Source organism: Gavia stellata, chromosome 1 (genome assembly GCF_030936135.1).
Source record: "Gavia stellata isolate bGavSte3 chromosome 1, bGavSte3.hap2, whole genome shotgun sequence".
Lineage (NCBI taxonomy): Eukaryota > Metazoa > Chordata > Aves > Gaviiformes > Gaviidae > Gavia > Gavia stellata.
The window spans coordinates 58,896,508-58,911,648 of record NC_082594.1 but is presented as its reverse complement, the minus strand read 5'-3'; the positions used below and the strand labels follow the sequence as shown (position 1 = coordinate 58,911,648).

Below are 15,141 nucleotides of genomic sequence, written 5' to 3'. Positions count from 1 at the left end.
CAAATATTTGACTAGTGTTAAGTTGAAAGAATTAATTTCTGTTTGTAATAGAGAAAAAAACACTTGTGCTTACAGTTTGTATAATTGTGTTTGCTTAGCATCGAAAACCCATCATATCAGCAATTCTAATTTCTAGCTTCAGGTGATAGCCCATATGTATGTTCATCCTGTTGGTGTGCATAATGTGTGTCAAATGAGACTGGACAGCCTTTTCCCTTTGCGGTTCCTATAAGGGACATTCACGCTTTCTTAGTGTCTGGGTGTATGTTGCAGAGGATGCCCTGTGTCACTCAATTTCTTTTACCCACTTTGATAAATGGACTGTTCAGTTAGTTTGTGTTTCAGTCACATAGTAAGTGGTTCCTTGTTCATTCATTAAAGTCTGTATGGCCTTTTGGTGGTATTTCCAAAGCCAACTTTTCATATTACTTCAAAATGCCAAATTTTGTAAGAGATTTTCTAACTGCCTAGGTTAGAAATATATTCTTAACAAACACTCAATGTGCTGTTCTTGTAAATGCTACACAAGAAAAGATCAGGGGTATAAATTTCAGAATTACTGCTTGAAGGTGCTTTAAACGCAACCTTGAATCCAGGAGCTCACAGCTGTTGTGAATCTACACTGTCCATGTTGGATTGCTTGGTACTAGAAAAACCTCATGGCAGTAATTAATCATGGACTGCTACCTTGAAAAAGATCACCCTGAGCAGGTGTCTCCCTTGTACTGTCTCTAACCACAGCTTGGTAAAGTTTAAGAATTCACACCTCTGAAGTTAAAGGAGATGATTGCCAGGCTGACACTTCGTCATTCAGTAAAAATCAATGCCAAGAAATGTGCAAACAATCATGTTTCTTGCTTTCTGGGCTATTAAGCATGAAGCCCAGTCAGCACCTCTAGTGCTAAAAGGTCACTCCTTGATGCCAGATGTCCTGATTCTCCTTTTAGTTGATCCTGGCAGGCTTGAAAGAGTTTCTGGAGCGTCTGTCTCAGTTCATTTCCATTAGGGGTTCCAAAACTGACCCCAGTCTTTCATCAGCACAGTATTTCAATGTCAAGTTTCTGTCAGCCTGGTACAGGGCCTTCCTGGAACTGGGAACCTCAAAGACTTTTGATGCTGCAGTTGAAGCTGAAAATGACCATGTGGAGGCAAGCTTTCCATTGGGCACTTCTTTTGTGAACACTGGAGCTGATCTTACTTGTTCCTGTCATGACAGCAACAGTCATCATTTTTGTCCTAGGAGATAGATTTCAGAACCCTTTATATACCTATTTGGCATTTTGTTTTCCTTCTGTTCTGCTTCTTTGCACTATTGCTGTTTTTCTTGGTCATAATGTCGTATCGTAACGGTGGAGACAGGCACTTCATTTTCTTTGAAGGCGAGAAAGAAATATTCATAGAGAATGTTTGTTGATGGGTCACATCTGGGTGAACTTTCTCTTATTCCAGGGATGATATTCAGTTAGTATGTGATCATGACTAGCGCTCCTTCCAGAAAGTGAGTGAAAGAAATGAATGGCAGGATCCCCCCCGAAAAGGAGTTTGAACCATTCCATAGCTTAGTAGGTATTCCTCATGGATAAAGCTATTTTTTGGAGCTAGTCAGCTTCTGAAAAGACAGTTTCTTCTTGTCTGAATACTACAAGAAGTATGGTCTGTTACATCATTAAGTCATTTGTTGTATCCGCTTGCAAGATCCTCTTAATTTCATAGCTAACTACTGAAGATGGCTCTTCAACATGTTCTAATGAGACTTTCATTCCCCTTATGATTGGTTAAAACTGGATTTCCCAAGTTTGTTTGAATGAATTAGTTGGGACTCTCAGAAGAGCTGCCTGATAACTTGAGTGAATCCATTTACCTTCCCCCTCCAGTTTTGATCTCTGATGTTTTATAAAGCTTACTGAAAGCTTAACATGATTAAAACGTGTGCTTCTTTCTTTGGATGACTTAAGTATCTGCTTAGACCAAGAAATACAGGTTTCTTGCCCCAGTAATATTTTGGAAAGATTATGATGTAAACTTGCCAAGTAGGAAAGGTGGAATCACAGAATGTTGCCCCCAGTATACAGAATTCTTACATCATCGTGTACTTCTCAGTTACATACTTGAGCATGGGTTGTTGCTGTTCATTAGAGAAGCAGCGGTGTTCTAATAGGGTGTGTTTTACATGTTGTTCAGCTCTTTGGCTTTTCTCTTTAAAGCATGACAGCAGTGGTGGGTGTCATTCTGCAAGGAGGAAGGCTGGAACTTCAATAGCATAAAATGGAATAACTTCTAGTTGCTGCTTGTTGTAGAACACTGTTCTGAAGGTCACAACAATAACTGTTTCTTTTCTCCTTCAGATATGCGCTAGCTGGAGGAAGTACTGCATCCTACTGATGTGCCGTTCCTGACTTTTCTAAGACAACAGAGGTCCCACGGTGTCTGCATCGATGGTGCGCACCCTAATGTTGTTCTGCCCCTCAGTTACTGGAATGTCCTTTGGTGGAAGGACATTCCTAAATGTGCAAGAGTGAAAATGAAGTCTCTTGGATGGAGACAGTCTTTTTCAGCTCCTTAAAGCTATAATTTTTTTTAATGATAATGCACATATTCCAGGGAGGTGTCTTTTTGTAAAATCTGAAATGTATATTTAGGTTTGTGATAGAGAAACTGAAGATATTGAGAAACCTCAGGTATCTTGCTTTAAGAATTCCTCTGGGAGATGGAGTATGTTTGTTGGAATTGTGTACAGATATGTATATAATGTCTTTTTTAACTGAAAGCCTTTCAACATGCATAAGGAATCACTGTGTACAAAATGGTAAAGTGCTTCTGTAGATAATGTTAGTGGGGTAAATATTTGACAGGCTGAGTATTGCCTTGCCTTTATTACATGTAAAATTTTGAATTATGTGCTAAGTGAATCTTGGTATGATTTTTGTATGTGAAGGATTTGCCATTGAAAGAGTTAATCCTGTACTATGGAACCTTCTATTCGTACCTCAGCAAAGACACAATTTTATTCTGTTTCTCCAGTATTTCTTCCTTTTTATCTATATTCTGAGTGTGACTTTCTAATTATGGTACTACTTCTGGTTGTTTTAAATTTAATACACCTTGTCTCTCAAAGCTTTAAATTTAAATTATCGTTTTTCCTAAAGAATAAGCTCTTCCATGTTTTCAGTTTTAAATTGTGCCAATGCAAATTCTGAACCACATGTATTGTTCAATTTTAGTAACAGATATTTGTGAAGCTTGTAGTGAAATTCAGATACAATCTTTTTTTCACCTAAACATATTTGAATGCTCACACAAATAAATCTTTATTATCTACATTCATTCTGAAATATCTTATTAAGTCATTGGCTCTGAGACAGTGGCAAATATTTCTTCATCATGCCTATTTTTATCATTAAAATGAATGTCTTGCAGTGTGAAAGAAAAATTATCCAAAGATTCAATATTGGGTCTTGCTGCCTAAATCTGTGCATCTCTTTACCGAAAGTGATAGATGTTAGACAGAGACTGCAAAACTGAGCCTGAGGGTTGTATACTATGTCTTATTACTTGTCTCCCCAGAAAAAAGTTACTTGAAAATTCTGAATTTTGAAATTTCCTGTGAGTGCTCCTAGATAGCTGACTTAAGGTTTTATAGTTCTTGGAAATAGTAACATTAATTACACACACAGTTGATTAGGTGACCTTTTTCCCCCACGGTATTACTCTGAGGTTTACCCTGGTTTGTTTCACCAAGGCTATATTCAGTTGCTTCTTATTCTGGTAGCTAAAAGAGCATTTTTGCCTTGTTTTTAGTGAAGAAATTGATGATTTTATGTTTTGCATGACAGTGAGGTAACTTCTCTGTTTAAATTAAAAAAAAAAGATACGAGTTTTGGAACAGAAAGGATTAAAATTTTAGAAGTATAGGCATATCTACCTGGCTTGGTACAAAAAGACCCTGGTTCTCTAACCATTCTGGAAGCTGGTGAGGTCTCTTTGCAGGACTTCACATCACCCTGGTAGCTCTTTTTCTATGCATATTAGTAGCTATAATTATTAATTTAGTAACTTAACAGTTAGAGCACACTGTCATGCTAACAGAGTTATGAAACTTCTGACCAGGCTGAAACAACAACTGAAAGGAATGGGTGTACGCACATTCATCCTTGTAGCCATATTGTTAGACATAACACGTTTGCCAGCATAATGAGGTAAAGGTTTTCCTCTGTGGCTAAGGGAACTTAAGGTAAATTGAACAATGCGTAAGTTTGAGCAATGGTTTATAACTCCTCTTTGATTAGTATCTTTAAACATGTTGTTTTGTGTGCTCTTAAACATTAAGGGTAGGCTTAACCCTCGAGAAAACAAATTTAGCTCTGCTATTGTGAAATGTGCATCTGAATACAGCGCAATGGGAAATGTACCTGTTGACATCTCAGCATTAGAGCACTCAGCCATTCAGCCATGTGTTATTATAGCATATGGAAATAAACAGATGTGTTTGCATCTGAAATATAAATAGATGAATGGAAGCTTTTCCCTAGTCATCTGTTCATGTAAGGACTTGAAATTAAAGTGAGCTGACTTGGAGGTGCACAGAACTCGGCGATTCAGTGGGGAAGTTAAATTTACGGTGCTGTCTGGAATCTCAAGGATTTCTCAATCAGAAAATTAAATGAAGTTCAAAGGTATGCTGGTTTTGAACAATCATTTAAAAAGTTATACATAAATTTTTTTTTGAGTTGCATTTTAGTTGCATTCCAGGACTGTATGTTGAGGAAATACTTCTCTGAGTAGATTGTGGCAGGATTTGCTTGGTGAATGTGCCCTCGGTTTAGGAGCTTAAGATGAATCAGACCTACAGTGAGGACAATTGGCCAAAAGGCTAGGACATTTAGAAAATGACAAGACCTCATTTATGGTAGAGATGTGTATTTTTATATGTAATATATAGATTATTTAAATACAGACTATCTTAAACTGAGATTCACTGAAAAAAAGCGTGATGTATCTTGAATGTAAAATTACAATCATTTGCTATTGAAAAGTATTGATTCTTTAAAAATCAGAACTATATTGGTAACAGAAGAGGAGCTTCATTTGAAAGAAGCATGGCCTCAGTTTCTGAAGGAAAAAGTAGTGTTGATATTTTTGAGCGGTTGTTTCATGCTAAAAACATTTCTGTGTTATAATGTTGCACTGATGAATTTTCTGTGCAGGTAGTACTCTTTACTCAGTCTTGAATATACTAAGCGACAAGCTATCCCTATTTATGCAAACGTTTAAATTAGTGGAACTGCTTATTTGTCAGGGATTTCAAGGTTAGGCAGTAAATAAACTCACTGTTTAAAAAAAAAAATAAAATCAGTCATTTGAACTGAAGGCTTGCTTTTTGTAAGTATCAGATGTGTGATCTATTTTTTTAACTTAGTTTTCCTTGCAGTTGCACTGTGTACTTGCTCACCAGTTTACTAAGGGATGGCGGCATGATCACTATAGTACAGATTGCTTTTGGTGTAATAATGAAGCAGCGCTTTCGCTGAGGAGTCGTGGTTCCTTTGCAGCTCCAAACGTTTTGTGTATGTCCATGTGGGTGTGGACAGAGGAAGCAGTTTAACTGTGGTGGTCTGCCCTCCCCACATGGGAGCAGGAAGGTAGGAGCATCCGCACTCGCACTTAACTGCAAAGCAGCTGCACGTTGTGAGTTCACGTCCTGCTTTATCCACCGCAACTCTTTCATCCGCCCATGCTATCAATGTACTTGTGAAACGTCTCGTTTAGCTCTTACTCCTTTATGTGGCATTCCGTGTTATTTTCTAAAAGATGTGGTATCAGTTTGTAATGGTTTTATGTTAGCCTTACTTTTAAGGAAACATTTTGGCCTTCAAAAATGTCACCATTGGAAGGTTATCAGAAGTGCTGATAAGCACAGGTATAATGCAAGGATCAGTTCAAGAGCAAATTATTTTTGTAAGAAGTTGCTGGGGAGGAGCTTGAAGTATAGCACAAATCTGCAAGCTTGCTCTTTTTAGCTGTATTTTGCAGATGTGCTAGTAAGTGCACTGAGCATACGCAGTAGACACTGTATGTAATGGGTTTCTGCCTTCTTTTAAAGCATGATTACAGAGGACAATTAAAATGTATCTCTTGTTTTCTGTAATATTGCTGCCTGTTTATAACCGTGTATTTAAATTTTACTTCTGTCACCCTCCACCAACATAATAAAACTCCTTGTAAACTACATGACCTAGAAATAAAGATGGAAAAGTTTAATGAAATTTTGCCGAGTGATCAGTGAGATAAGATTTTGGGTGTGTGGGGGTGTGGGGGTGTGTGTCTCCTCCCAGGAGGGGTTGCTCTTGCAGGTTTCCAGCCCAGTTATTGCCCACATGTCAGTAATGGTAAGCAGAAAGTTTCTAAATTGGTGTTCGGTTTGTTATCTCAGCATTTGTACAAGAGAAAACTCTTGTTTAAATGCAAGCGACATTTCTTGAGCAAGAATGTTGAGAATACATCTTTTCTGTTGGGGAACTTAGTAAGCTTATTTCTCACAGATGGCCTAATCATGTGGGAAATTTAGTCCTTTTCTTGATTAAGTTTTTTTTTATCTACATGTACAAGTGATGGATAGTGTACTGTTTTAGTTAAATACATGCAGTCCTGTATTAAAGTTTGTCCTATAGTAAGACAATGTGCCAGTTGTTTACAGATGGCAATGATTTCAAACCTGCTTCATAGTCCTCATCCTGCCAGCCCAGTGAAACTGATGAAGTGCTCACATCAAGTGGCATTAGCTTAACCCAGACATTGCATCCTTAATGACCCATATAACCCAGTGACAAACTGTGTGACAGCTGCACTCCTCTTTCTTACAATATTTCGTTACTATTTTCTCCTGTTAAAAATCATATGTGTGCCACAATGCTGATTTTTTTTTTTTGTTTTCTCTACAAACTTTTTCATGTCCCCCAGAGGGGAAAAGGGGGATATTTGTATGCTCTAGCAGTGGTGGTGTGTATCTGTACATCCACAATTATCTTTTCTTTCCTTTGAGGGAGAAGACCATGTAACTGATGCTGTATAATAAGGAAAAATGGTCACAATCAGGCGTTTCAGGTCCGGCTTGTTTCTCTGTTTTATTCTTGGCTGATGGAATGGTAGGATATCGTGCCTGGTTTTGTCTCTAAAACGAGTTTTCCTTGTGAGACGACTTCTTTTCTCTAGTCAGAGACTTTTATCAACATTTTTGCAATCACAGTATGTATTATTTCCATCCGTGCTAACTTGTTTTCAGGCTGTCATTTTTGGCTGGTTTCAGCTGAATTTACAAAGGCGGCATTGAGGTCTGAACAGCATTTAATTAAAATTTTGTGAAGATGGGTAGGCCTGAGGTATATTAATAAATACTCATGTCTTAATGAAAGTTAAGTTAGACAGCCGAGAAAGGCTGGAGATGCTTCATCTTGTGGAAGAAAATCCACAGGAGTGCAGGCTTTGCTGATCCCGCTGCGTGTGGTGCAACTTCCTGTGGCAATAAAGTTCCGGTTCTGCTTTTATTTGCTCATTATTTGAAGCTGGCAACTGATTATTCATGGCAAGTAATAACAAGAAGAAGAGTAAATCATCTCTTGGAGTGACCAGTTTGAGGGTTTTTTCCTGCTGCTGAAACAGGAGAATGGTGCATTTAGTAAGTGACCCTGCGTGTCTCCTCGCCTCACTTGATTGATTAGATGGACAGCAGTATGGTGTGAGTCAGGGTTAAAACTAAGTGGTCATATATTACAGCTTTCTAGTAAACCTTGAGTTTTAGTCACACGCATAGACTTCAACTGATGGTATGATACAACTGTCAAGACAGTTGCTTTTATTCTCTTACCATTATTTCAGTTTTGGGTTAACCTTAGGAATAAAGAACTAGACAAATGACAGCAGTTCAACTAGTTCCATTTAAAAAAAAATCTAAAAATCACATTGGTAAAGAAGGAAAAAAATCTTAAATCTCTTTTCTGTAGAAAAAAGGTAATACGAAATGTGAAAATGCTGAATGATGAATCAGATGGATGCTCTGAAGTTGCATCCACAGCCTAGTGAGGTCTCTGCTGTCATGGTAACTAGAACTGTATCTTGATCTTTGCTTAGATGTTACAGAAAAACTATTTTCCAAACTTACTTTGTGTGAAAATAAAACATACCTAGAAAAGGTGTTATCTGATTTCAGGAATGTAAACAAAAGCCTTTCTTTTGAGAGCACAGACTAAACTACTGCAGCAGACAGTGGTAATGAAGATTGTTTCCCACAAGCTCTGGGGAACTAAAATAAAATTCAATTTTAGCTGAATTAAGGGTATGGCCATCATTATAATTTCCATTAAAAAAAACCCAAAATCTTTTCACTGTTCTAGATAACAATGTAAAGGACAGAGGTAGGGACCTAGCTTGTAAGGCTTTGCAGGTATTATTTTATAGCTCATTAATAATTTTTTGGGGGGATAAGGTCTGCAGCCCTTTACTGTACCTCATAGCAACATCACGTGCTATTGCTTCTTCAGTTTTCGTTTTTCCAGGCCTGCAGGCTGCTGCTGAGTTGTTGTTAACCTATGCCGTGTTATTTCCCCTTTTCATCACTATATAGATCATTGTTCACACTCCTAGTCAGTCTTGAAGCACTACAGTTCCTGTACATTACTGTTTCACTGAGGTTGTTGAATTCGCTTGCTGTGGCCCTGCAGAGCAGGGTCACGAGCTTGGAATGGACATGCCAGTGGGACCTGCAACTGGGAAAACGGTCTTCAGATTTTTCTACCGACTTTCTAAGTAAGTTTGTTGTTCATCATGTCCTAAACAGAGGCGATGCTGTAGGGTAGATGTGATTATTATAGCCACACCAATATTCGGGGTAAGGAAAAGAGCAACTGCAACAAGTCACCTGCCCAGGGGTTTGAAGGTTTCCACAAAGCTGAAGCAAGCAAGTGTGCCGAAATACTTGTTTCCCTTTGTCAGGCTGGCTTGGCTTTGGCCATGGGGACTGCCGCTTGTCATACGGGGTTAGGAGCCCATCCTCTTCTTGGATGGAGATCCATTTATATAACTTTGTTTGGGATGGGGAGAATAGAAAGGAGGCTTTGCTGTCTTGAAACAGTAATATATACGATAGTATTGTGAGGTATTTTATTCCCTTTTGTTGTGAGCAAAGCTGTAAGCCATTTTATACATTGCACACAGGTAAGCCATTAACAAAGCGAATAGCTAGATGAAGAAGAAGTAGGGGTAGAACTGTCCTGGCTTCATTTCCCATACCTATATTCAGGCCCCCTCTGCCTAGCACCGTGTTTCCTCAGTGGCCTGTAACCGTGACAGATGTGTCTCCAGCATGTTGAACTTCTGTTAGGGTAAGTTTTACGTCACCCTTACAAAGAAGCGTTTCTTAAAACATAAGGAAAAGCATCTAAGCATAGTAGACTTAGTGCTGCCAACCTTCTGAGTGGGCCAACAGCTTATCCAAAATACGGTGTTAGCTAACATTAAAGCCAGGTATACGAAATGGGTATTTCCACTGCTGGCTGTATCTGTTGCTGTCTGTATACTGAGTACCAGGGGAGGGGTGAGAGAGAGAGACTGAAATTCCAACAACAAACTGAAAGTCACACTAGGATGGGCAGCAGGCAGGATGGAAACTTGGGGCTTCAGTAGTACCCCCAGCTTATAGCAATTTAGTTACCGAAACACTCTACAAATTAATCACAAACAGCTGCGGTTCTCACAGCGTACAGGTTTTCTTTCAAGTTTTTAAAACAAACAGCAGAATGTCACCACAGCCTTTAATTTCTTCTTGTACATACCATTCACAGTACATTAACAGCCCAAATAATATTGCACTGGATTATTTTAAAAATTTTTCATCTTGCAAGTAGTATTCACTTTTCAAAGCCAACAGATGAACAACTTGGTCAACTTGCACCAAGAAAATGGTTAGGTAAGAATCCTATACTTTGTTTATACCACATGGATTTGTAATCCCAAAGGGAAATGAGAACGAGCTGTAAACTGTTTCCTTGTTAAAGATAGAAAATTAGTAATTCCTTGCTGATTAAATGTAGAAAGACTGGGGGAAAAAAATGAAGTCTGAAAGTTATCTCATTCCTGTTAGACTGCTTGCTGTATATATAATTATATTCTATACTGTGAAAGTCCATCTATATTTAAAAATCCAGCAGTCTACAGATTAACATGGTAAAAAAAAAATAATATATTTTTATGAAAAGAGAAGAAATAGTGTTTGCCTCAAAGGAGAAAGTTTTCAGATTCTGAAGTTGTCTTTTTTTTTTAGGTGCAATCTTTGAGGCAACAAAATGTCTTTTGGCATTTGGCACTCTAATAAGGACAATATTTTAATACTGGCACAAGCTAAAAACAGCACAGAATGACAAAATACAAGACATGAAACAAACTGCAGCCACTGGGATGATGGTAAGCTAGTTTTCAACATATGGAGAACTTAAACAGTTTTGCTGAGGAATTGTGAAAGTTTCTGCAAAACCATACTTATTTTTTTCTTTTCTTTTACCAAATTGTAAGTTTTACTAAACTTGGAGGGAGAAAAGAGTTTCAAATGTCCTCTAGAAAATCAGCAGCTGCTGGACAATCAAGACGGCGGCTCGTTCAGCCGTCAATAGGCGTGAGGCTCTTTATGACTGAGAGCTCGAGTGCGTGAGGCAGAGCTGGTGGCACTTCGGATCACTTCCATCCATCTGTGAGAAGGCACGAGGAGAGACACAAGCAAAGGAACGGTCAATTCCTAAGGAAAGACTTCTTGAAAGATACAGTCTGCACTATTAGTTGTACAGTTTTATTTTCAGTGCCTGTGGGAGCATCTTGCTTGCTACTTTACTCCTAAGTCTACCTGAAGTCAAGAGGCTCTAGATCCAAATGACTGCCAAACGCATCTATGATAGGAGGTTTAGAGAGGATAAAGAGGGGAGACGGGACCCAAAATTCGTTACCTTAGTAGTGGTTTTACTTGTTCTGCAGACACCAAATCTCTTTTCTTTCTGGATGGTCCAAGTGATGAGCAGTTGAGACCAATCACTCTTAGTTACAGAGTGAAAAAATGTAATTTAGCTGCAGTTCCTACTTCTTTTTCCTAGAACTGCGAAAGGGCTTTTGTGTGTTTTTTCTATTCTACTCATTTATTTAATCATCTCTTTCCCACAATTTGCCTTATTTATAGTTTCAGACTGACATGGATAAAACTTAACAATAGCTTTCTTCAATAAGAGACGACATTAATATTTTTGACATGTTAATGCTTCATATAAAAGAGCTAAATTAGTTCCCAGTATGAACCACCTCAAACCACAATTTAGGAGGAGTAGTGCCGGTTTCCTGGCTCTCCGTGTATCTGAAATTCAGTGGGAAACGTAAAAATTCCATTCTGAAGTGGCAGAAATACATAGTGAGAACAGCCACATCTGTGAAAAATTACAATTTTATTTCAGGTGTGGATTTTCCATCCAGTTGTACTAAAGGGAGTGAAGTTATTCTCCACAGCTACTGAACAGTCCTGTCATCTGTTTACATGCTTCCTGAAGTCTGAGACACAAAGCTCCCTGTGCAGCCAGCCTGATCAATTTTGACCAGATAGTTCCTGCACATAACGCAGGATTTGTAATGATTACAATTACAGCTACCACATTATCAAAAACAACCACTTGCTTCTAGCATTATCAGGTTTAAAATTTCTTTTAAAATTTTAAAGGTTTCTTTCTCTAGTTGTGCTGAACTACTTGCCTGTATTACTGAATCCATTTACTAACTTTGTTTGGAAAAAAATCCTGGAATTTCAACAAAATTCTCTCTCACAGAAGACCGACTTACCTTTCAAATGTGTATTCACTTTCAGCCCTGAAATAGTACACGTGGGATTTGAAATGTAGCTTGAACACATAATCTTTGTGAATGTTTTCAGATTCGGAAGGAATGGTAAGTGAATATCCCAATAAAGGAAGGCTGGCTAAAGGATGATTGTCCTGAAAAGAAACGAGGGAAGATGCTGTGAGATAAAATGTCCTTAAGTAAAGAAAGCACGTAAGTAAAATGGAAGACAGACACACACTCATTTAAAGGTCATCATCGCGTTTCCACATGTGCGTCGAAAAAAATACCAGCTTTATACAATCACAATGAATGTAATTGTCTGGTAGTTTCAGTTGCCCATCTTGAGAGACCCTTCTCATAAGGGTCTGCTGCAGGCTGATCCTGTCAGTGTTTCCTCATAAGAAAGTTGTCTGAAATCTTGGGCTTCCACTATGTTCAAATTGACGGACATAAAGCTCCATCATTTGGCATGAGCAGAGCACCATGCGTGTTCACCCTGGGCTTGCAAACACCTTCTCCTTTAGAAATGTAATGGCCACCCTACAGCGCTCATTGCTTAAGTCTTTTTACTTCATGCATGGCATGTATGAACAAATCACTTCTTTATTGTGCTTATATGTAGAATATCCTAGAATTTGCTCTTTTTTTTGTTGTTGTTCTTTGGTGCAGAAACTCTAGCATTAAGGCTTTCTACAGCAATCAAAGCACCGCGTAGCAACTGGAATTATTTTGTGCTTACGCCCTGCTTGAATACAGAGGTTCAAAGGTCCAACCTCCTACTTTTGCAGTGGGATGTTTGCTCACATGGATTAATCATTGGCCGCTGTCCTCTCTTGTTTGACTTAAGTGTCAGTGATAGTAAACAAAGTTTCTAAGTCAGTATTAAGTTTTAAATTGTAATAATCTCAGAATTTGTACAAGAGAAAACTCTTATTTAAACTCGCACCACAATCTCTGAGCAGTAGTGATATCTGTTGTACTTTTAAGGGATCATATGCACTGTGACTGTTGAAACAAGCACACGTTCTTCAATTGACAAGCAAACAGATTGAGAACGGTCTCTGCTCTGTGTTCCAGCGGCGGTAAAGGCTGTGTAGCCATGACCAGTGCACCTGCTTCTCTTGCCTACAGCATCCGTGACCGATGTCTGGTCTTCTCTCTCCTATTGCTTTGAAAAAACAAAAGGTCCTCTCCAGCCACACACACTTGGGCAGTCTGTTACCTGGTGCGATTTATAGAAGAACATACAGAAGTTGGTGAACACCACCCAAAGCTTCTGCCACCCGTTGCTGTTTTTGAATTTTCTTAGGAGATTTCCAGACAGCTGGTTCTGAAACAGATCAAAAGTAGCCAAATAAAAGAGCAAAAGGTACTGGCAGTTTAACTAGCGTGAGAAAAATTATCTGGTTGTATGTGACCTGGTTGTATGTGAATATGTTTTGGTTGAATGGATGTATTTTTCTTCTGCATTTTTCTACTACTTAGTAGTACTTAATGTGACACATTTTTTTGTTTGTAGCTGGGTACTTCCAAAAACTTCAACACTTCAAAAACTGCTTCAAAACTACTACACTTACTGGTTTTTTTTTTTTTAAATTGAGGTGGCTTTCAGTAATATACTACTAAACGTCCGTCTTGTTATCCTAGTCTGTCTTTGTTCTTTTCAAACAATACTTAAATAGAATAATGGAAACAGAAAGTCTGAGATGAATTTGTGATGTAAAGGAAAATTATGAGATACTTTAGAATTGCAGATAGAGATTGAACTCTCAGTACCCAGTGAGTTCACATGGTAACTTTTTAAAGACTTCAAAAGCAAGGACTGTTAACCTTATTCTTAGCTGGATTTTGGATATTTTAACAAAGAGGAGGAGGAAGCTGTAACCAAGTACAAGTATTTAATGTCTGGCTGAAGAAATGGCTTTTGGCATAATGAAGATGTAAAGTCCAGCATTATTGTGCCTTGCAAATGAAGGGGAGTTCTCAGTGAATGATTACTTCCCATTCCTTGTTGACTGTAAGGGCTCTCACCTGGATCAAAATAGCTGTTTACATTATTCTCATTATACAATGCAGAAGCTAATCACTTAATCTGTAAAGCTTAATAGTCAAAGTCTGACGGTCCTGATGTATCTACCATAAATGAAATATTCTTGAAAATGTTCTGTTTTCACCAGTCTCGGATACACATTAAAGCCTTTGCTTTGAATCATCCCATTCTCTGATATCTGGACTGCTGCCTCCTTGCCCTAAGTTACAGGTGTACTCCTTAATTTTCTGTTACCTCATTACTCTGGAGGATATCATAAAAGGACAGGCTTTGCATTCGGTACCAGCAGACATATGAAATGGAAACAGGCCGCTGATCACTGATCAGTCCAGCAGGTAGGGAAGTACAGTCACTGACAGAGAGAGGATCTTCTACCACGAGAGAGACAGAAAGGAGGGAGAGACACAAAGAAAATAAACGATAATGCTGAAGTGAGAGCCACCGACAGAATGATGTCAGCATGAGCGTAACCTGCCACGCATGGAACAGCAGTGGAGCTGAAGATGTTTTCACAGAACAACGTATGTCTCCAGGGTGTGTTTGGTCTTCGCTGCTTTGTTTGCATTCATTTGAGGCATGGGGAAGAACAAAAATAAGGAACAATGAGCACTGATCTCAGACCAAAAGTTTTGCCTAACTAAATGTTTTAATCGTTAGAATTAGTCACTGGTTTAAATTTTGTATCTGTTTATAACCACCTTTCTGCCTTAGGGAAAAATATGCGGCCTTGTTCTATGCCGAACTATTCTTCCCTTGCAGGATATAAGGGTATAAAGAGCAGAAAATCCACTTGCATGGGATCAAAGTGAGGCTCTACAGTTAGTGCTTTCTAGTACAGAATAATTTTCTTTGCCACATTTCAACTGCTTACCCTCTGTTTAAAAACAGAGGCAGTTACACAAGCTATGAATATTGCCTGTCCTTGCACCTCCATGTTCTGCATCAGTGCGTCTTCTCTAGAGCAATGGTGGCCTGATGTCTGAAGGCTGCCTCGTGAGCAGAAGCCAACTCAGCTTTAAGATTCCTTTTACTGTTTTCTTTAAGCATAAACTTCCATTTGATGAGGACTGTGATAAAGTACTCGGAGCTCCCTGGAGCCTCTCGTGGGTGAGGGAGGAACACCTAGGCAGGCTTACCACTTCATCCTAACACTGAACTAGGAGTCTTTCATTTTAATCTTTGAAAAGTCAATGTCTGCGTCTCGTCTGTTGAGTAGAGAATTAACGAATGCG

General features: G+C 38.6%; 2 protein-coding genes across 3 annotated transcripts in view; one reads left to right on the top strand and one right to left on the bottom strand.

The window, feature by feature from the left end:
* Positions 1-2,538, top strand: part of STK24 (serine/threonine kinase 24) — a 46,576-nt gene extending 44,038 nt beyond the window's left edge. For both annotated transcript variants that reach the window (XM_059826897.1, XM_059826905.1), the window contains exon 10: positions 2,346-2,538. In XM_059826897.1, coding sequence (XP_059682880.1) covers positions 2,346-2,382 — 37 coding nt within the window. In that variant the 3' untranslated portion in view covers positions 2,383-2,538. The remainder of the gene's footprint in view (positions 1-2,345) is intronic.
* Positions 2,539-9,786: 7,248 nt separating this feature from the next.
* Positions 9,787-15,141, bottom strand: part of FARP1 (FERM, ARH/RhoGEF and pleckstrin domain protein 1) — a 173,386-nt gene continuing 168,031 nt past the window's right edge. Inside the window, exons 24-26 of the mRNA XM_059831559.1 lie at positions 13,082-13,189; positions 11,860-12,011; positions 9,787-10,733 (exon numbers count right to left, since the gene is read on the bottom strand). Of these exons, the coding sequence (XP_059687542.1) occupies positions 10,652-10,733; positions 11,860-12,011; positions 13,082-13,189 (342 nt within the window). The 3' untranslated portion in view covers positions 9,787-10,651. The remainder of the gene's footprint in view (positions 10,734-11,859; positions 12,012-13,081; positions 13,190-15,141) is intronic.